The 17,402-nt window shown below is 37.8% G+C and overlaps 1 protein-coding gene across 1 annotated transcript in view; it reads right to left on the bottom strand.

Annotated features, from left to right (window-relative positions):
• Positions 1-17,402, bottom strand: part of LOC145690214 (uncharacterized) — a 46,816-nt gene that overhangs the window by 7,355 nt on the left and 22,059 nt on the right. The window contains exon 2 of the mRNA XM_081764886.1: positions 779-1,051. Within this exon, the coding sequence (XP_081621012.1) occupies positions 779-1,032 (254 nt within the window). The 5' untranslated portion in view covers positions 1,033-1,051. The remainder of the gene's footprint in view (positions 1-778; positions 1,052-17,402) is intronic.

The following is a 17,402-nucleotide window of genomic DNA, read 5'->3' on the forward strand; positions in this document are numbered from 1 at the left end:
ATTCACTCGACTGACGTTTCAATTCAGGCTCGTAGGATCTTCCCCACGTTTCGTAACTTGCAATAATGCGATGCAACAAGTCATCACCTTCCTCATTGTTAACGTTGAAGATGTAGGCGCGCACATTCCCACCTATGCTACTTTTGAACCTCGGTCACAGCATGGAGTACCCATCTGGATGCAATTTTCCGCATGCCAAGATCTTGTGTTAGCATGCGGAACACTGATCCGAATGAAATGTTCACCTGTGCCGATTCACTACAAGTCCAGTGCCGATCACCGTCAAGCAGTGTCGTAGTCTGGCAAGATGAATTTCGTCCGTAGCCATTCGCATATGCCCTCCATCGTGCATTTTATCTGTTGACTGTCGTCCCGCCTGAAATGCTGCAAACCATCTCGCCACTGTCCGATACGGTAGAGCAGTTTCACCACAAGCCTCTACTAATCCTCTGAGAATCGCCCTAGTATTTCGCCCTCGTGCCACCTGGAATTTGATAAACACACGATGTTCTTGCACTCGTGAACATTGCGTTAGGGATGTATTTCACACAACAATCACTTTAACAATGTCTACTCACCACACACACTGTAATATGGGACCACAGCAGCGTTGAACTGACTCGTACACATGCACGAAACACACTACCTTCGTCATTTGTCTCCTGCCCACACGACATTCCAATCGTAGCAGTGTTGCCAGTTCGAGTTAAATGACCCTCGTATATGTATATAAAAAAAAGAATTTGTTACTATATATAAGAATTAATTTGATACCTACCGAGCGCTTCTTGTAGGCTTTATTTGTTTATAATATGTTGGTTCTTCACTTGACTTGCATGTATGCAGGTTTTCTTCAGTAGTAACACATGTTGGGTTAGCATACGAAGTTACAATATATGGCTTATAAACAATTTCTGTTATAGTTTTTGTATTGTCCCACAAGTATTTTCCCACACGATCTACAGTTTCGACCTTAGTGCCGAAGAATAACATGATAAGAAGCACTGACAAACTCAACAATCGAACCCACATTCTGGAAGTACAAAGGAATCTGAAAGATATAGAAGCAACATGATTAAAGTAAAATGAGTTGTCGAAAAATTGCGTGGAACAAAATATTTACGAGAACAACAAGAAATATTTACTTTAAATAATATAGTTATGACAGATTTTGCGGCCCCTCGAAACTTACCGCCTTGAGCAAATACAGTTGTTGCACATTTGATAGAGGCGGCCTTGTGCACGGGTAATATGCAATCATTAGTGTGAAATTGCATCTAATACACAGAAAATGCCTAGGAAGCTAAACATAATATAGTAATTCTAATTGCTTATCGCTAGAAAGGAATCTTTTTCGCTAGTGCGATATGTGCGAAACTTTTTTTTTTTTAAATTAGTATATGTTTCACGAAACCTCAAACTTTTCGTTTCAGAGCCAGAAATCACGTTTATATTATCGCGAATTTTTTGCGAAATTCGGCATTACTTGCTATAAATGCGAATGAAAACGAAAAAAAATTATTGCTAACAATAACTAAAAAAGCGCATTTCTAATATTATTTAACTTAAAAATCGTTGCATTGTACCGACAACGTGCATGACGCTAAATTAAGTTCTCGATAAAATCCGTACGCTTGCATGGCATGATATTACTTTCTGGAATTTGATATTGTTTAAGGAAGTTGACATTGTATCATTGTTAAAACAGTTCAAAAGTTAACCACAGGTCTTTTGCTGTCAGCTCATTACGTTCAACATGGTTGCCAGTCTCGAGTGTTGATGCCGAGAGATTCTTTTCCAAGTATAATATGATTTTTACTGACAGATCAAACTTTAAAAAGCATTGGTAATGTCTTACTGCATGTTATCCTTTAACAAGGATGACGTTACAGAAAGTGTTTAAAATTTTGCATTAATTCCTGTATTTCAGTGAATACATTAACTAGAATATGCACCTAATCAGTGGCTGCTAATGTTAGTGTTGCAGCGTTGCGCAACGACCAAAATATTTCAAGAAAAAATATTATCAGCAATGGTAGTAAAGAACAGAAAAAATACTTTCTAATACTCCCATATATACTTTAAATAACATATTTTTTACTTCTGTAACTATCCGTTCCGTTAATCCGTTTTAAAAATCGAAAAACAATCCATCACAGAGCCTCTAATTTATATTGCGTTGCAGCGAGCATACAACGACCAGATTCCTTCAGCGCGGCAATTGGAGCGAATGTTATGTCTCCTTTCCCCTATCTCAGAAGTTAAAGGCTCTGGTCGTTGCAGTGCTTCTGCAACACAGCACGGTTTCCAGTGAAGAAGAAGGTTTTTCGTGCTAAATAAGCTTTCTGAATTTTATTTCACTAGCAATTAACAAATGAAATTTGCTTTACGGGATTCATATTTTTATATTACGGGACTATACTGAAGCAAATCAATATAATGACAATTAAAAAAAATGATAGCAAAATTACAAAATAAGAAATTAAATATGTAGTAGAGCAGAAAACAAATGAAAGTAGACCCGCGTTTACAAGTTAATTCTTAGCTTATATAGATAATGAAGGTTTCTTCTACAGTAATTTGTGAACCAAATATTGATAAGTCAATATGTAGAATCCACCCCCTCTCTGTGGATACTATTTTAGTATGTACATATTTCTTTTATAAAATAAGTATATTTTATACTCTTGATAATTTCCACATTAAACTGTATGATGGGGAACACCACATTGAATTTGGCACTAGTTAGCAATGTTCAAGGACACCGGGTCCGGACCTCCCAAAAATTTCGAAGCTTGACTAACATTTGTAGACTTTCTTAACGGACTATACTTGTTTAACAGAGAAATGATTGATGTAGGCTAAACATTTTATTTTAGGCCTCATCATGTACTCTTTCTTTTCTTATAAAAATAATCTTTCTATAATTTTTTCTAAAAAATATAGGTGACAGTAATTAAGAATTACTTATCGTCTTTTCGGGTGCAGTATAAGAGAGATTCGATATTACGTAGTCGTATTGGACTCCCCTCAAATACTTTGGACCCTTGAAAGCTAAAATGCTGTTCCTACATCTGGCGGGTTTCAAGGTTGCTTTCCAGAACTATGACATTGATAAGCATTGTTTCGCCTCATATGGAAGTATATGTGTTCATCGTGCATTCCGTAACAACCAAGACGGATGATTTGGAATGTAGTTTTTTCCTTTACGCACATGTGTGTGTGTGTTGATGTATGAATAGGGTTGCCAACTCTATAAAATAAAAAACCGGCACCTCCTCAAAATTTCCTATGATATAGGTCTAGGCGTGAAGTATCCCTGTTCGGACCCATCCATGGAAAGAAAATGTACTATAGTGAACAAAAGTGCATTAGCACACATATTCTGTATGTCCTTAGAACATTCACTAATAAGCTCAATTGTGCTATAAATGAGAAACTGAAATTGATCACTCGGCATTGATGAATTGATTGTATTTACCAGTAACTACCATTTCTTTAAAATTATCGAAACAAATGAACAAAAGTATAATAATCTTTACGTGACAATTTTGAATTTGGAAAATGAAATTTACTCTTTAAACATATAGGGCCATATGCAGAATCGTTTTGACGTATGATTAGCAACATACTAAAGGCCTGACTACTGCAGGAAACATATGTTAGTTGAACTCTGTAGAATGGCACTAATCGTGCGTCAGAACGACTCTGGATAAGGCCTATAGTCTATATTTCAATTACAGGAAATTGCTTTAAGAAGTCCTTTTCCGCTCTTAATAAATGTATAAAATTACTTGAAAGTAAATTTCAAATTTTCCCTGATACAGTCTGTGTCATCTATCTAAAATTATCTAAACAAGTGAACAAATTATATTAATCGTTGATAGATGGTGAAAGGTAACAGTTCTGAATCCGAACTACATGAGCTCCCGCCGAGAATCGAACCTAGGTCTCCCACGCCAAAGGCGCGTACGCTTACCGCTTAGCCACGAAGGAGCTCATGAGAATACTAGAGTTCAACCAGCATGTATTAGGCAGATTTGCTCCAATCAAAGAGAGAAGAATGAACTTACTAATTAAATAAGGTGATTAATCGGATAAAATGTTCTGTATTTTTTTTTATTTTTTTTTAAAAAAAAAACAGAATTTTATTTAATTTAACATGTCACATAGCATTTGCATCTAAAGTTATGCTGATTAGTCAATGAGTCTACTTTATATCTTCTGTCTCCGATCGTTCGTACTGCAACAACCGAAACCACAATCTACTGGCCGCCACTGCACCTAATCAAGGTATATTCCCATTTTTGTATCAGATACACCCTACTATTGTGCTGCCAAAATGTCTTGAGCCGTGGCAAAAATGCGAACTAGCGCTCACACCCACGCGTTGAGTTAATAAGGGTTCAGCTGTTGCTAAGCGAAAGAAAGCGAGTGGAATTCCTTCAGCCGATAGCAGCGCTTGCAACGGAAGACTATTGTGTTTTTCAGATGTAAAGCATCACGGGCAGTAGCCAATGCTGTGCGATATTCCGCGCGGTGTTGCCGGATTTCGGACTCCCCTTTCCCTTCTCGCTCTTCCTCTAGTTGAGATTACTACACATACATTGGCAACATTATTCACAATGTAAATATACTATTCCAGCAAACTCAAAGATTTTGGCTGTGTATCCTAGAAGTATATATAGCAACTGAATAACCTACCTATTAACTTATTCCAGTGGAACTGCTAAACGTTCGTCTTCAACACTACTTTCACTATCGTCTATGTCAATTAATATTTCGCCATTGTCTGAATCTGACTCTTGTAAATTTTTTATTATGAGTTCCAAAAATTGTAAACACAAAAAATAATTCTTCGAGCTTCACTTCGTACCATTTTTTTTTTTATTTTTTTTTTTTAAAGAAAATTCTGCACTTGTACTCGGTTTCCTTAAAGACATTGTCAACTATAATTTTGGAGAACAAATGAACTACCACGAAAGAAAGCAACCTAGACACTGATGAATTCTGTTTATGCTAGAAGAAGAGAAGTTGCGTTCCTACACACACAATCAGCTCCTTCGCTTCCATGTAATAACATACTCTTATACTTGATGTAGGTCTCACAACAACAATCCATCTGATTCGTAAGCAACACGATATGCTCGAGTTTGTTTTGGGTTACAATAATTTATGACACCACTCAGACGCCTGGTGCTTTTGCATCCCTGCTAGAGGAGTAAAGAAGGAGTACGTAATTGGCCACACATACGTAAGGTATTGAAACGAAGAAAAAAAATCATACTGCGTTTCTTCTGTCGAATAAGGAAGAATCTTGCATGAAGGCAATTTCAAAACAATATTACGAATGTCCCATACCTTCTGTTCTTCCACATGAGCTCCCGCCGGGAATCGAATATATATATATATATATATATATATATATATATATATATATATATATATATATATGAATCAAATTGCAGAGGCTTGTTATTTAATTCGATCGCTTACTATTCTCAAGGGTGTAGAAACGGGGGAAAAGCGGGCCTTGACTTTCCAAACTATTTCCAGCCCCGAAATGAGGTTCATCTAGTATATGTTTAGTAAACTTATTTAATAATTAATGCAAATTAGGAACGTTTATAATAAAATAAGATTTTTAAAAAAAGAAAAAAGAAAACATCATCAATACAGTTTCTGTACCTAATTACAAGGACGCTGATTTCTCTGTAAATTGGGGGGGGGGTGCATTCAGATGCAGAAAGCATATATGATGATTTTAAGACAAATTGCATTCAAATTATGCCTAATATTGCACATTTACAAATAAAATGAGGGGCCCTGGCTCCCTCAGTCCCCCCAGGATCTCTCACTACTATATTATTGCATAATAATATCTGAGTTGATATTTTTTCGAGTTTTTTCCTTTTAGTATTTTAACCTACATAAACACAAAGTCGGATAAACAGACTGCTAGAAACAGCATTTGTTTTCTTATGAATAGCTTATTGATTTATCTCTTACAATCCGCTTTTCAACTTCAGTACTGTTAAGATCCGTCTTTTGTTAAGGTAGCATCGCGAAAACATAATATGTGTATAGTATACATGGTGAGTTAAAATGCTTTCATATTCTGAAAGAGGTCATTTGTTCTGTTTTTAATGTGTGAAAAGCTTTCCTCCCCCTGAAAGTAATGTTTCCCTAGAACAACCTGTTGGTTACACCCCTGATTATCCTTTAATAAAAGTTGAGTTCCATTTCCAAATCGAAGAAAAATCCACTGGAAATTAGACGGGACTCAACGCTCGTTTTACTAATTGTTTTATATGGAAACCTTTCAAAGCGTGTATCATGACAACCAGTTATCATAAAAAGATGTAGTTTTCACGTATGTGTTCGTAATTCTTTTCTCTACTTCGTAAAGTGAGCAGTTAATGTGCTAATACAATATTTCTAATAAGCGCCTCTGCTATTGTCAAGATTCGCAGTAGCGCGAGAAGTCAGCGTGCAGAACTGCTTGTCGCGAATTGTCAACACCGCTCAAAGCCAATTGGACGCCGCGTAAAGCCAACTCAAGGCCATGCCGCTTCTCATCTGAAATCTGCTGTAGGGATCAAGTCAATGTAGCATATCTATACCAAAAATATACTGTTTACAAGTACCATATGAAAAAAAAACTTGTGCCACATTTGAAAAATAAATACGAAAATAGTGATAATTAATACTACAAATATCAAAATTGTTGCGAAAATGATTCTTCTCTTCATATCGTGGTTAATTGCTTCTTACATACGTTCGAGCTGTGCAAAACCACATTATTCAAGGTCTATTTAAAATAAAGTCAGGTTGAATTCGTTCATCACATAAATTTAGGACAAGAAAGTAATTCTGAAAAACTTTATTTAAAATATGAGCCGAGCTTTTAAAAAGAGCGCTAAAAGGTAGAAAATTATAGAAGCGTAAAAATTAAATAATAATAATAATAATAATGTGCTTAAAACACAAAATAATTTATTTCTATTATATATAAGAAACTGAAGTCGTGTTAAGTCGAACAAATTAATGACTAGTATAAAATTATTTCAATGGTAATTTCACGAGGCATTAATATATTATTTTGTTATTTATATATATATATATATATATATATATATATATATATATATATATATATATATATATATATATATATATATATTATGTTATTTTATAAGAAGTTAGTATATTACACTAACTTCTTATAAAATGTATTTCCATACGAAATATGCGTGGACAAATGCGAAATAATTAATGATCAAGATTATTCAGATTTTTTTTAAAAAAAATAAATGTATGTAGGTAAGAACCTTCCTTGGGACTATTACATTAGTGAAAACCGCATTAAAATCTCACATAGTCTAAATATTAGTGATCTTTTGTGCACGAGGTGGCGTTAGAGTCCAAAATCTAAGGGTATTTGTGTCGCAACGGGTCCAGCCTAACGTCATTTGAAAGCGGGTAGTTGAAGCGAGTAGATATGGGAAAAGGATTGAAATTCTTACAATGAAACGTAAAGTACTGCACAGTGAAGAGGTATGAACTTTCCGTAAAACTCTGCTACATTTTATAATTTTATTTCGGATAAAAAGTAGCAGGTCACAGTAGTCTAGTGGTTAGAGAGTTGGATTCATGTCCGCGTGGTCCCAGGTTCGACTCCCGGCCCCAATTTTCGGTGTCGTGAGGCAAACTGGGGAGTCACGTGAATAAAACAAACATGACGGCCATTAGAAAGCTTGCAGCTGAACACGTGTTCGTCGCTATGCTAGACATAGTTCCGTCAGTCGCTAACAGATGGCGTTGAGCGGCTCAGGCCCACAAATCGGGTCGTTACACCTAGTGGATTGGTTTTTATTTCGATAAAAGTGGAAATGCTGCGCAGCCCCTATGAAGAAATTTGTGCTCTTTATTGACAAGATAAGATACAGTATCAATAGCAATACATTTGCTTTCGCAGGGACGTACGCAGGGGGTGGGTCCTGGGGGTCCAGACCTCCCCCCCAAATTTCGACTTTTGTGAACATTTAGCCTAATTTTAGGGGAAATTTTAGGAATTTTAATATAAAATACCCTCATATTGAATTTGGACCCCTCCCCCGAAATAAATTCCTGCGTACGCTACTGTGCTTTCGTTCTGGAATTTCGATATTATAGATGCTCCTTGCAGTGGGGCAAAGAATCACAGGAAAAAGTGGATGATATTCTAGCAAAAGTTGAGCAAGATTGGTATTTAACAAGTCATGACATTACCAATGACCTTAATAACATCCATCACCAAACAGTGTTAAAACCTTTTGGAGAAAAATAGCTACAAAGATGTTCTCAACTCCTTTGGGATATGCAAAACACCTTACTTTGTTGATTATTATCTCGTTTCAACATATTTTTGGATAAGATTTTTTTTTTTTTTTTTATCAGGCGTTACAGGAATTACTTGATATTTTAAAATGAATTAAATTATTATTTTTTTCTCAATTATTTTAAGCATATGAGCTCTTTGGGAATAGCTTATTTGGTTAGTAAAAATCTCATCGAAATATGACACCAATGCTTCTGGAAATAATCGCGCACATACCTACAAAGATATATATATATATATATATATATATATATATATATATATATATATATATATATATATATATATATATATATCAAACTGAGAAACTTTTAGCCGGTTAAAAAAGATAAGCTATAAGATATTTATAAGCTAAATAATACAGAAAATGATTTTAAGCATAAATACAGAACTTCCAAAATAAAAGTATTTAGTTCTAAATGAAGAAATAATATTTTTTAAATTTTATGCCCCTCGGATATGCCATGTAGGCTAAAGGAAACGAATGATAATGGAAGTAGTTGATGGACTGAGATTGTGGAAGGAAACTTTATGTCCTGGAGAGCTTCCTAATGGCTATGTGGTTAAAGCGTACACATCTTTGGAGCGTGTAAAGACCAGGGTTCATTTCAGAGCAGAAGCTCTTGTGCTTCGGATCCCATATTAAGTTGTAGATTAACTTCTCGTATAGTCTTGCTGCTGAAAGGGACACAAAAACTCAAATCATATGAATATTAGTGATCTCTCCCCAAAACTTTTCTTGCTGGCTGCTGGCCTGCTTTGAACCCGGATAAAACAATAGAACAAATTCTGCCACCCTTAAAAATTGAAACCAAGCTGTCCTGGTGTAGGAAGACGACTTACCGAATTTACGTCCTTCCGGCCCCGAATTTTGTAGAGGTACGTGTTTCAGTTTCGCAAAAAGAGATTTTAGGGACTTGTGCAGACAAGTTACACATTAAGGGCTAATCTAGATGAAATAATGTGGTTTTCCTAACCCAACTTTTAAAGCTACATTGAATCCAGTATTTTAAATACGTCTTTTGATATAAAAAAAGAGGAAAAATTAAACTTAGTTTTATACTATGTTGCCATTCGTCATCGGACACCTATGCCAGTACGTTAATCCAATATCTCAGCATCATATCATAAATTTGTAGGGTCATCTCTTGCCACAGTGACGTCCGCAACTCTTCAAGGAAGAATTTTTCATCAATTTACTGTACGTCTCGACGGAAATATTGGTCCATTCATCTTGCAAAGCGGCAAGCAGCTCAGTGGTGTTTTTTCGGCGACATGGCCTGGCTCTCAAGCATCTCTTCAACTCGTCCCACAGGTGTTAAAATGGGGTTGAGATTTGGATTTTGGGCTGGCTAATCAAGTTTTTCCACTCCCATGTCCTCTAACCACGTGTTTATAATGCCTGCCGTATGATCAGTTTTGGGGAGTAACGTAACGAAAGTAACGCGTTACTTTTTAAGTAACGTTTCGTAGTAACGCATTACATTTTTCCAAAGTAACTGCAACTGTAACGCGTCACAAATTTTTAAGTAATGCAGCAGTTTGCGTTACATTTCGGATGAGTAACAACAATATTTACAGTAATCTCTAATGACGCTTTCTGGTTTGAGTTAATCACGCTTTTTAAGCATCGACGGTCACAATCTGTTAATATTTTCGCATTAATGGACCTAGGCCGGCGTGTCATAACCCTCTCTTGCTTCCACTTCACGATAATACCACTCGCGGTCTTCCGGGATATCTAAAATTTGTTGGAAATTTCATGGGTGAAATGTCCAAACATGTTGACTTCGATGATCATCTCTTTTACCGCCTCACTAAGTTCGAGTCATCTGTCCATATTGACTGTTGTAGCTGAAATGTACCTCCTGTATGTATTCTCAACCTGCAATGTCTTTTATAGGTTGTATGACGTGTACAGACGACCCCAAGCATTTTTTCCGAGGGGTGTCCGGTAACGAATGACAACATAGTGTATAATCATGGAGAAAACATTGATTATGCAGAATAGAAACAAGAAATGTAAAATTTAAACCTTAGAATACAGTGTCGGATACGGCTGGTTTGTTTCAATTCGTTTTATGGGTAGACAAACAAAATCTCGCGCTTGAAACATTGACACATAAAATCTCACGGACCAGAATCTCCCGCTGAAACCTCACCAGTATCGCCTAGCCTCGCCATAACAACGTATGTATAGGAGTTTCTGCTGTCAAAGTATAATAATAATAATAATAATAATAATAATAATAATAATAATAATAATAATAATAATAATAATAATAATAATAATAATAATAATAAAAGAAAATGATGAAGAAGATGATGATGATGATAATAATAATGGTGGTGGTGGTGGTGATTCCGAAAATGCTTAATTTATAGTAGAAGCTAGAAAATTGAAGGCTGGCGGGAGTTCATGTGGTTCGGATTCCACGTTAATCAGTAGGTCTCATATAGCCTCGCTGCTGAACGGGACGTTAAACTAAAAATCAACTCAACTCAACTCAAAATTGAAGGCTCAAAATGAGTAGACGTATAACCTAAAACAAGCTCAAATTAGAGAATTTATTTTTGTTAAATTGTGTTGTAAGAGTGAATTACGAATCTCGTCGGGGGTTCAAAATTTATGCCAAAAATCTAGTGTAACACTAATTCCTTTAGTTGAAATGATGAATTCCTGTATATAAATTTCTCACTAAAAGTAAGTGGAAAAGTATTGCAGTGTTTCGAAAATTCAGCTTTCAGTGGGGTAAGCGGGCAATTTATATATTTTTTCCACATTCAATTCAACATTGTCTGTGTCACAGTCACTTGAAAACAGTTGAACGATTTGAAATGAATATTATGCCTACTATACTGTACTTTATACAGATTTTTTAAAATTGAAGATAGACGAAGTTTTATGTGCTAAATACGTCTGAATTGAGAACAGTTTCTGTCACTTAAGAAGAGGTAAAATAGTACGTTAGTAACATGTGGAGAGGAGAGAAAGAAGAATATTGTCCGTTTCTGAAAGGTCCATGAAATAGAGGGATATGTCCTACGATAATACCGTACATGTTGAGTATTTTCTTATTAGGCCAAAAAAAGAAAATTGTGTTCATATTATGGAGGTGTCAAATACATTTTTCAGAAAAAATGACTTATACATCCTATCCTAAACATCCTGAATTCAAAAACATTATTTCGTAGCTAAACTAGAGACCTGTACGGGCCGAATTTTTCGGCCCGAGCCCAATCCAGCCCGAATATACCTAGGCCCGGCCCAGCCCGGGCCCGAAACACTTTGGAGATTTTCGGCCCGAGCCCGGCCCGGCCCGATAACTTTTTTAAAATTCTTGGCCCAAGCCCCCGGCCCGGGCCCCATCCCGGCCCGATAATTTTTTAAAAAAATTTAGCTTGAGCCCCAATCTTTCTAAAAATTTAGTATTAAACTTGAGCTAACCCTCAGAAACATTTTTAAAACTCTGGTTGACAACCTGACGCTTGCCTCCCGAATGGTACCATTGCGTCCTAGAACTTTGCTGTCATCGAGAGAACAAAAACTCCATTTCCTGTAACAAAAATCTAACTTAATTGATTTTAGCATAAAGTGACGATGGCAATATTGTTTAGCGACAAGCAAAACTTTCCCATCCTTTCTTGTCATATTTAGGGTTCAGTGAAGATCAAGGTCAGAGCTTAATTTACTGCGCAATGCCTGCAATCCTCTATAGTGAAAGTGGAGCCCGCTAAGCAACACAAACTGTAAATAGCTATTGCATTCTTCGTAACATTATTCACGGGCACACTTTTTTAACGTTTGGCTTTATTCCAATTATCGTTTAACGAAAGTCAATAATTATTAAAGAATTGCAATTAACCGGCCCCAGCCCGGCCCGACCTGAAGAGAAATCAGTGTCGGCCAGGGGCGGATCCAGGACCGACTTATGGGGGGGGGCGATGGGTTGTCATACTGCTACTTTTAAGGGCTCCAAACTTTGGGATGGGTTTTATTTATGTATATAAAATAAGAAAGTTTCCTCTTTTGGGGGGGGGCGATTGCCCCGATCGCCCCCCCACTGGATCCGCCCCTGGTGTCGGCCCGCCCAAGCCCGGACCGCGGGCCGGGCCGGGCTTCGGGCTGAGCCTGTACCGTGCAGGTCTCTAAGCTAAACCCGGCATATGCTACTGTAAAATAATGTTGAAAATATGGCTCGGTTTAAAAATCCGCCAGATCCGAAGAGACCTAGGCCATGCTTGGTTTCAACTCCGCCACACGCAAGGCAGCCAATGAGAGTGCCGGCTCAGTCATGTGACTTCCCAGAATGCTCAGCGAGGTGTGTGCTTCACCGGCACTTGTCACTGCACCGGCACGCGGCACCGTTTCACAAGTTCCTTTAGTTACTATGCTTGTGACAAGGAGGACGCTTTAGGGACTAATCTGATTCCTTGTTCTGGAAAATAAGCAGGAAACAAAAAATGAAATCTTTAAGTTTTACGTCCCACGGTTATGCCGGTTAGGCTAAAGGAAACGGTGATGAGAGATGAATGAAATGGTTGAATGAATAAAGCGGGAGGAAACGGGAGAACCCCGGGAAAACCCACGAGCACGGTGTTTGTCCACCACAAAGTCCACACGGCGCGAGCTGGGATCGAACCAGGGACCCCAAATACCGGAGGTGAACGCTTTACCACTGAGCCACCGCGTCCCCAACCAGGAAAGGATATCTCGAACAATCAGGAATGGAAACGCTTTGGAGCAGAATAGAGGAACAATGAATCTCTTTAGCTTTATTATCAATTGGGAAAAAAATCAAGTTGGAGACACGTCTGAAGCAGCTAACGTAACTGAGTCTGACTGCGTAGTCGAGGAAGAAGAAGATGATAATCTTGGTGTCATTTAGGAATATAATGTAAAAAGTTACTCTTCCTAAGATTTAACAACAGTATGTTCTCAAACCTGAGATAGTTTTAAATCCGAGTCTGTGATTATGTAATCTAATTTTGACAACACAATAAAGTGTTTTTCGACATTGCATTTTATTATTGATATCCAATGTCATAAATTTTTGGTTTTCTCTCCTTTTATTGTTAAATCGAAGTTAGTTTTAAAACTTCTTTGAAGCAAAAGTATAAATTTAGTTCTGAGTTTCAATGCCAGCCAAATCCTGTCAGTATCAAACCCCGCCAAATCCTTCATTCACTATCAAAACTCGCCATATCCGAATTTCCAACAACTATTTTTCCTTATATTTTAAATTGGATTGTGTTCATATTTTGTCACTATGACACAATATAATTAACAACATGTTTGGTAAATAAATTATGTTTCAATTTTGAAGGGTTTGTTTGTGACAGTTTTTGTGCCTTTTCCACGAAAGTGTGTAAGAGGATTTGGCGAGGTTTGATTCTAGTCGCCTCAGTTCTGTTAAATACAATCTTGCTGGTACCTACTGCGTTATATTGAATGATCCTCATTCAATAAAAAGAAAATAAACTAGTATTGTAGTTAATTGATTAGAGATTAATGTTCTTTTTCAGACTGAGGTTTTAGAAGACATATCTATTATTTAAAGTAGAATCAGAATTACTATTCGGGTCTTATCAAAGGTTTGATTCATCCACTGGAGACAACCCGCGAACACATGCACAGGAAACAGGAGTGTTAGCCATTTATATACGAAGAAGTACGAAAAAGTGACTGACTATAAGATAAGAGTACTTGTTCCAATTCACAAGAAAGGCGACAAAACTGACTCGAGGCATTTCTCTTCTGTCAACATCCTATAAAATCCTTTCAAATATTCTATTAGCAAGACTGACCCCATACGCAGATGAAATTATTGGAGATTATCAGTGCGGATTTAGACGAAATCGATCAACTATCGACCAAATATTTACCATTCGCCAAATACTCGAAAAAAAGTGAGAATACAATATCCCGGTACATCAACTATTTATTGATTTTAGAAAGGCTTACGACTCGGTTAGGAGAGAAACATTGTACAACGTCCTTACAGAACTTGGAATACCGAGAAAGCTAATTGGATTAATTAAGATATGCTTAAGTGAATCCCAAAGTAAAGTCCGGGTAGGAAAATTTTTGTCCACGAGCTTTCACGTCGAAAATGGCCTGAAACAAGGAGATGCGTTGTCGCCATTATTATTTAACTTTGTGCTGGAATACGCTATAAGGAAAATCAAAGATAGCAACCAGGGCCTACAGTTGAACGGTATTCACCAGGTGATGGCATATGCTGATGATGTAAATTTAATAGGGGATGATAGGAGAACAGTAGAAATAAAGGCAGAGATCTTATTAAATGCTTGCAGAGACATGGGTTTACAAGTAAATGCAGAGAAAACTAAATACATGGAAGTGCGTCGGGACCGTAATACGGCAAATTGTGGGGGCGTTAAAATATTAAATAATACTTTTGATAAAGTGGATAATTTCAAATATTTAGGATCAATATTAACAGGCAAAAATCATATTCACGAAGAAATTAAATGTCGACTAAAAGCAGGGAATTCGTGTTACTATTCGGTTCAAAATCTCTTGTCGTCGCGAATTCTGTCGAGGAATTTGAAGCTTAAAATATATAAAACGATAATTATGCCTGTTGTTCTGTATGGTTGCGAAACATGGTCGCTTACTCTGAGGGAAGAACATAGACTGAAAGTATTTGAGAACAGGATCCTGAGAAGAATATTCGGACCCAAGAGGAACGAGAATGGGGAATGGCGGAAGCTTCATAACGAGGAACTACATAGTTTATACGGTTTACCCAACATTGTTAGGGTCGTCAAGTCTAGGAGGCTTAGGTGGGCAGGTCATGTAGCTAGAATGGAAGAAAGTAGAAGCGCTTTCAAAGTCTTGACTGGAAGACCCATAGGAAAACGACCATTAGGAAGACCTAGGCGCAGATGGGAGGATAATATTAAGATCGATCTCGCAGAGATAGGAATACAAAGTAGAAACTGAATGCAATTAGCTAAGGATAGAAGTCAGTGAAGAGCTTTTGTGAACGCGGCACTGAACCTGCGGGTTCCATAGGTCATAGAGTGAGTGAGTGAGTGATATATATATATATATATATATATATATATATATATATATATATATATATATATATATATGTGTGTGTGTGTGTGTGTGTGTGTGTATGTAGGGGTTGGACAAAAAATCTAAAAACTCTTCATACAGGACACGTAAGTTTGGCCCTCCACTGTACAACACGTGTTGCGGTTGCCGATCGTTTTTTCGTTTTCAATGTGTCATGTGGATCTTCCTCTTCCGTCAGCAGTAACCAGTTTACATCTGAGTGTCGTGGTGTGAAAGTGGTGCGGTAAAATGGGCGACCTGACAGACTGGTTGGAGCTTCAGTGGCAACAGTGGAGAACATTATGGGGGTATCGAAAGGCACTGTGACCAATGTCACGAGGGCATATACAATTCATGGGCAAACAACGTCTGCAAAGCACAACAATGGTCGAAAGACTATCCTGTCAGATAGGGGCCGGAGGGCATTAAAACGAATTGTACCAAAAAAAAAAACTGCAATGAAAATTACGTCTGAACTCAATTCCGGCCTACAGAATCCGGTTTCATCAAAAACAGTGCGACGGGAACTTCATAAAATGAAAATTCATGGCAGGGCCGCTATCGCCAAACCCCTGGTCACAACAGTAAATGCGAAGAGGCGTATCAGTGGTGCAAGGACCACAAGGCGTGGACTCATGAGAAGTGGAAACACGTAATGTGGTCCGATGACTCGACCTTCACCTTGTTTCCAACAACCGGTCGTGTTTACGTATGGAGAACACCATCGCAGGCCTATGATACAGATTGTCTGCTCCCAACTGTAAAGCATGGGGGTGGTTCTGTTACAGTATGGGCAGTGATATCGTGGTTTCCTGCAGGTACTATCATAGCCCTGTATGGAATGATGAATGCTAAGGCGTACGAGGCCATTTTGGGAGACCAGGTTCTACCCATGGCCCAAATATTGTTCCCTGATGGTGATGGTATCTACCAAGATGATTTGGTACCCTGTCACGCTGCAAAAACGGTGAAATCATGGTTTGAGGAGCATGACCAGGAGCTATCACACCTCCCGTGGATCCCACAATCACCAGATCTGAACATCATTGAGCCATTGTGGTCTGAGTTAGAAAGACGTGTGCGGTCTCATTACCCTCCACCAGCATCCCTTAAGTAACTGGACCATGTTTTGGAGGAACAATGGTACAGAATTCCACACACCACGATTCAGGAGCTGTATGCGTCCACTCCACGTCGGATCCAAGCTGTTTTGGATGCAAAAGGAGGCCCCACACCAAACTAGGTATGATTTTCACACTTTTGCAAACGTTTTAGGTTATTTGTCCAACCCCTATATATATATATATATATATAATTTGACACAATTTATTGCGAAACTATTGAGACGACTCTCAAAACCGAGAACTAGACAAACATCTGTCGATCAATACGGGAAAGAGATGGCGTTCTTCGACTCGAGAAAAGACAGAGACTGAGACTGCTATTTGTCGACCGACATTGTATGTAGTCTTGTCTCGTCTCCAGACCATTGCTACCAACAGATTATCTTGAATCTAGTCCTTCCATTTCATTTTAGGTCCTCCCCTCTTCCTTCTTCCCATTACTTCCATCTTTCCAATTCTTTTTCTCACATATAAAACTAACCAAGAAAGTTCTCTCGTTTTTGCATCCACCACCTTCGAATAACGATATGTTGTCTAAGACGAAGACGGAAAATCAAAAATAGTCCCCAGCAGTATCGGCGACCTTCTGTCAACGTTTTGGAAGGCCATGGATTCCAACGCGGAAGAACTTGGTGGGCCGTAAAACGAATAAGGTATCAAGTGCATTTCGCACCTCTACTAGGAATTTGAACTGGTGTCCTATAAGGTGATTGTCCAAGGAATGGAACAAATGATAATTGGACGGCGCAATATCCGGGGAGTATGGCGGACGCAATAGTGTTTCCCACCCAAGGCGTAGAATGGTGTC

The sequence above is a fragment of the Thermobia domestica genome, chromosome 7, assembly GCF_964235325.1.
Source record: "Thermobia domestica chromosome 7, izTheDome1.hap1.1, whole genome shotgun sequence".
Taxonomy (NCBI): Eukaryota; Metazoa; Arthropoda; class Insecta; order Zygentoma; family Lepismatidae; genus Thermobia; species Thermobia domestica.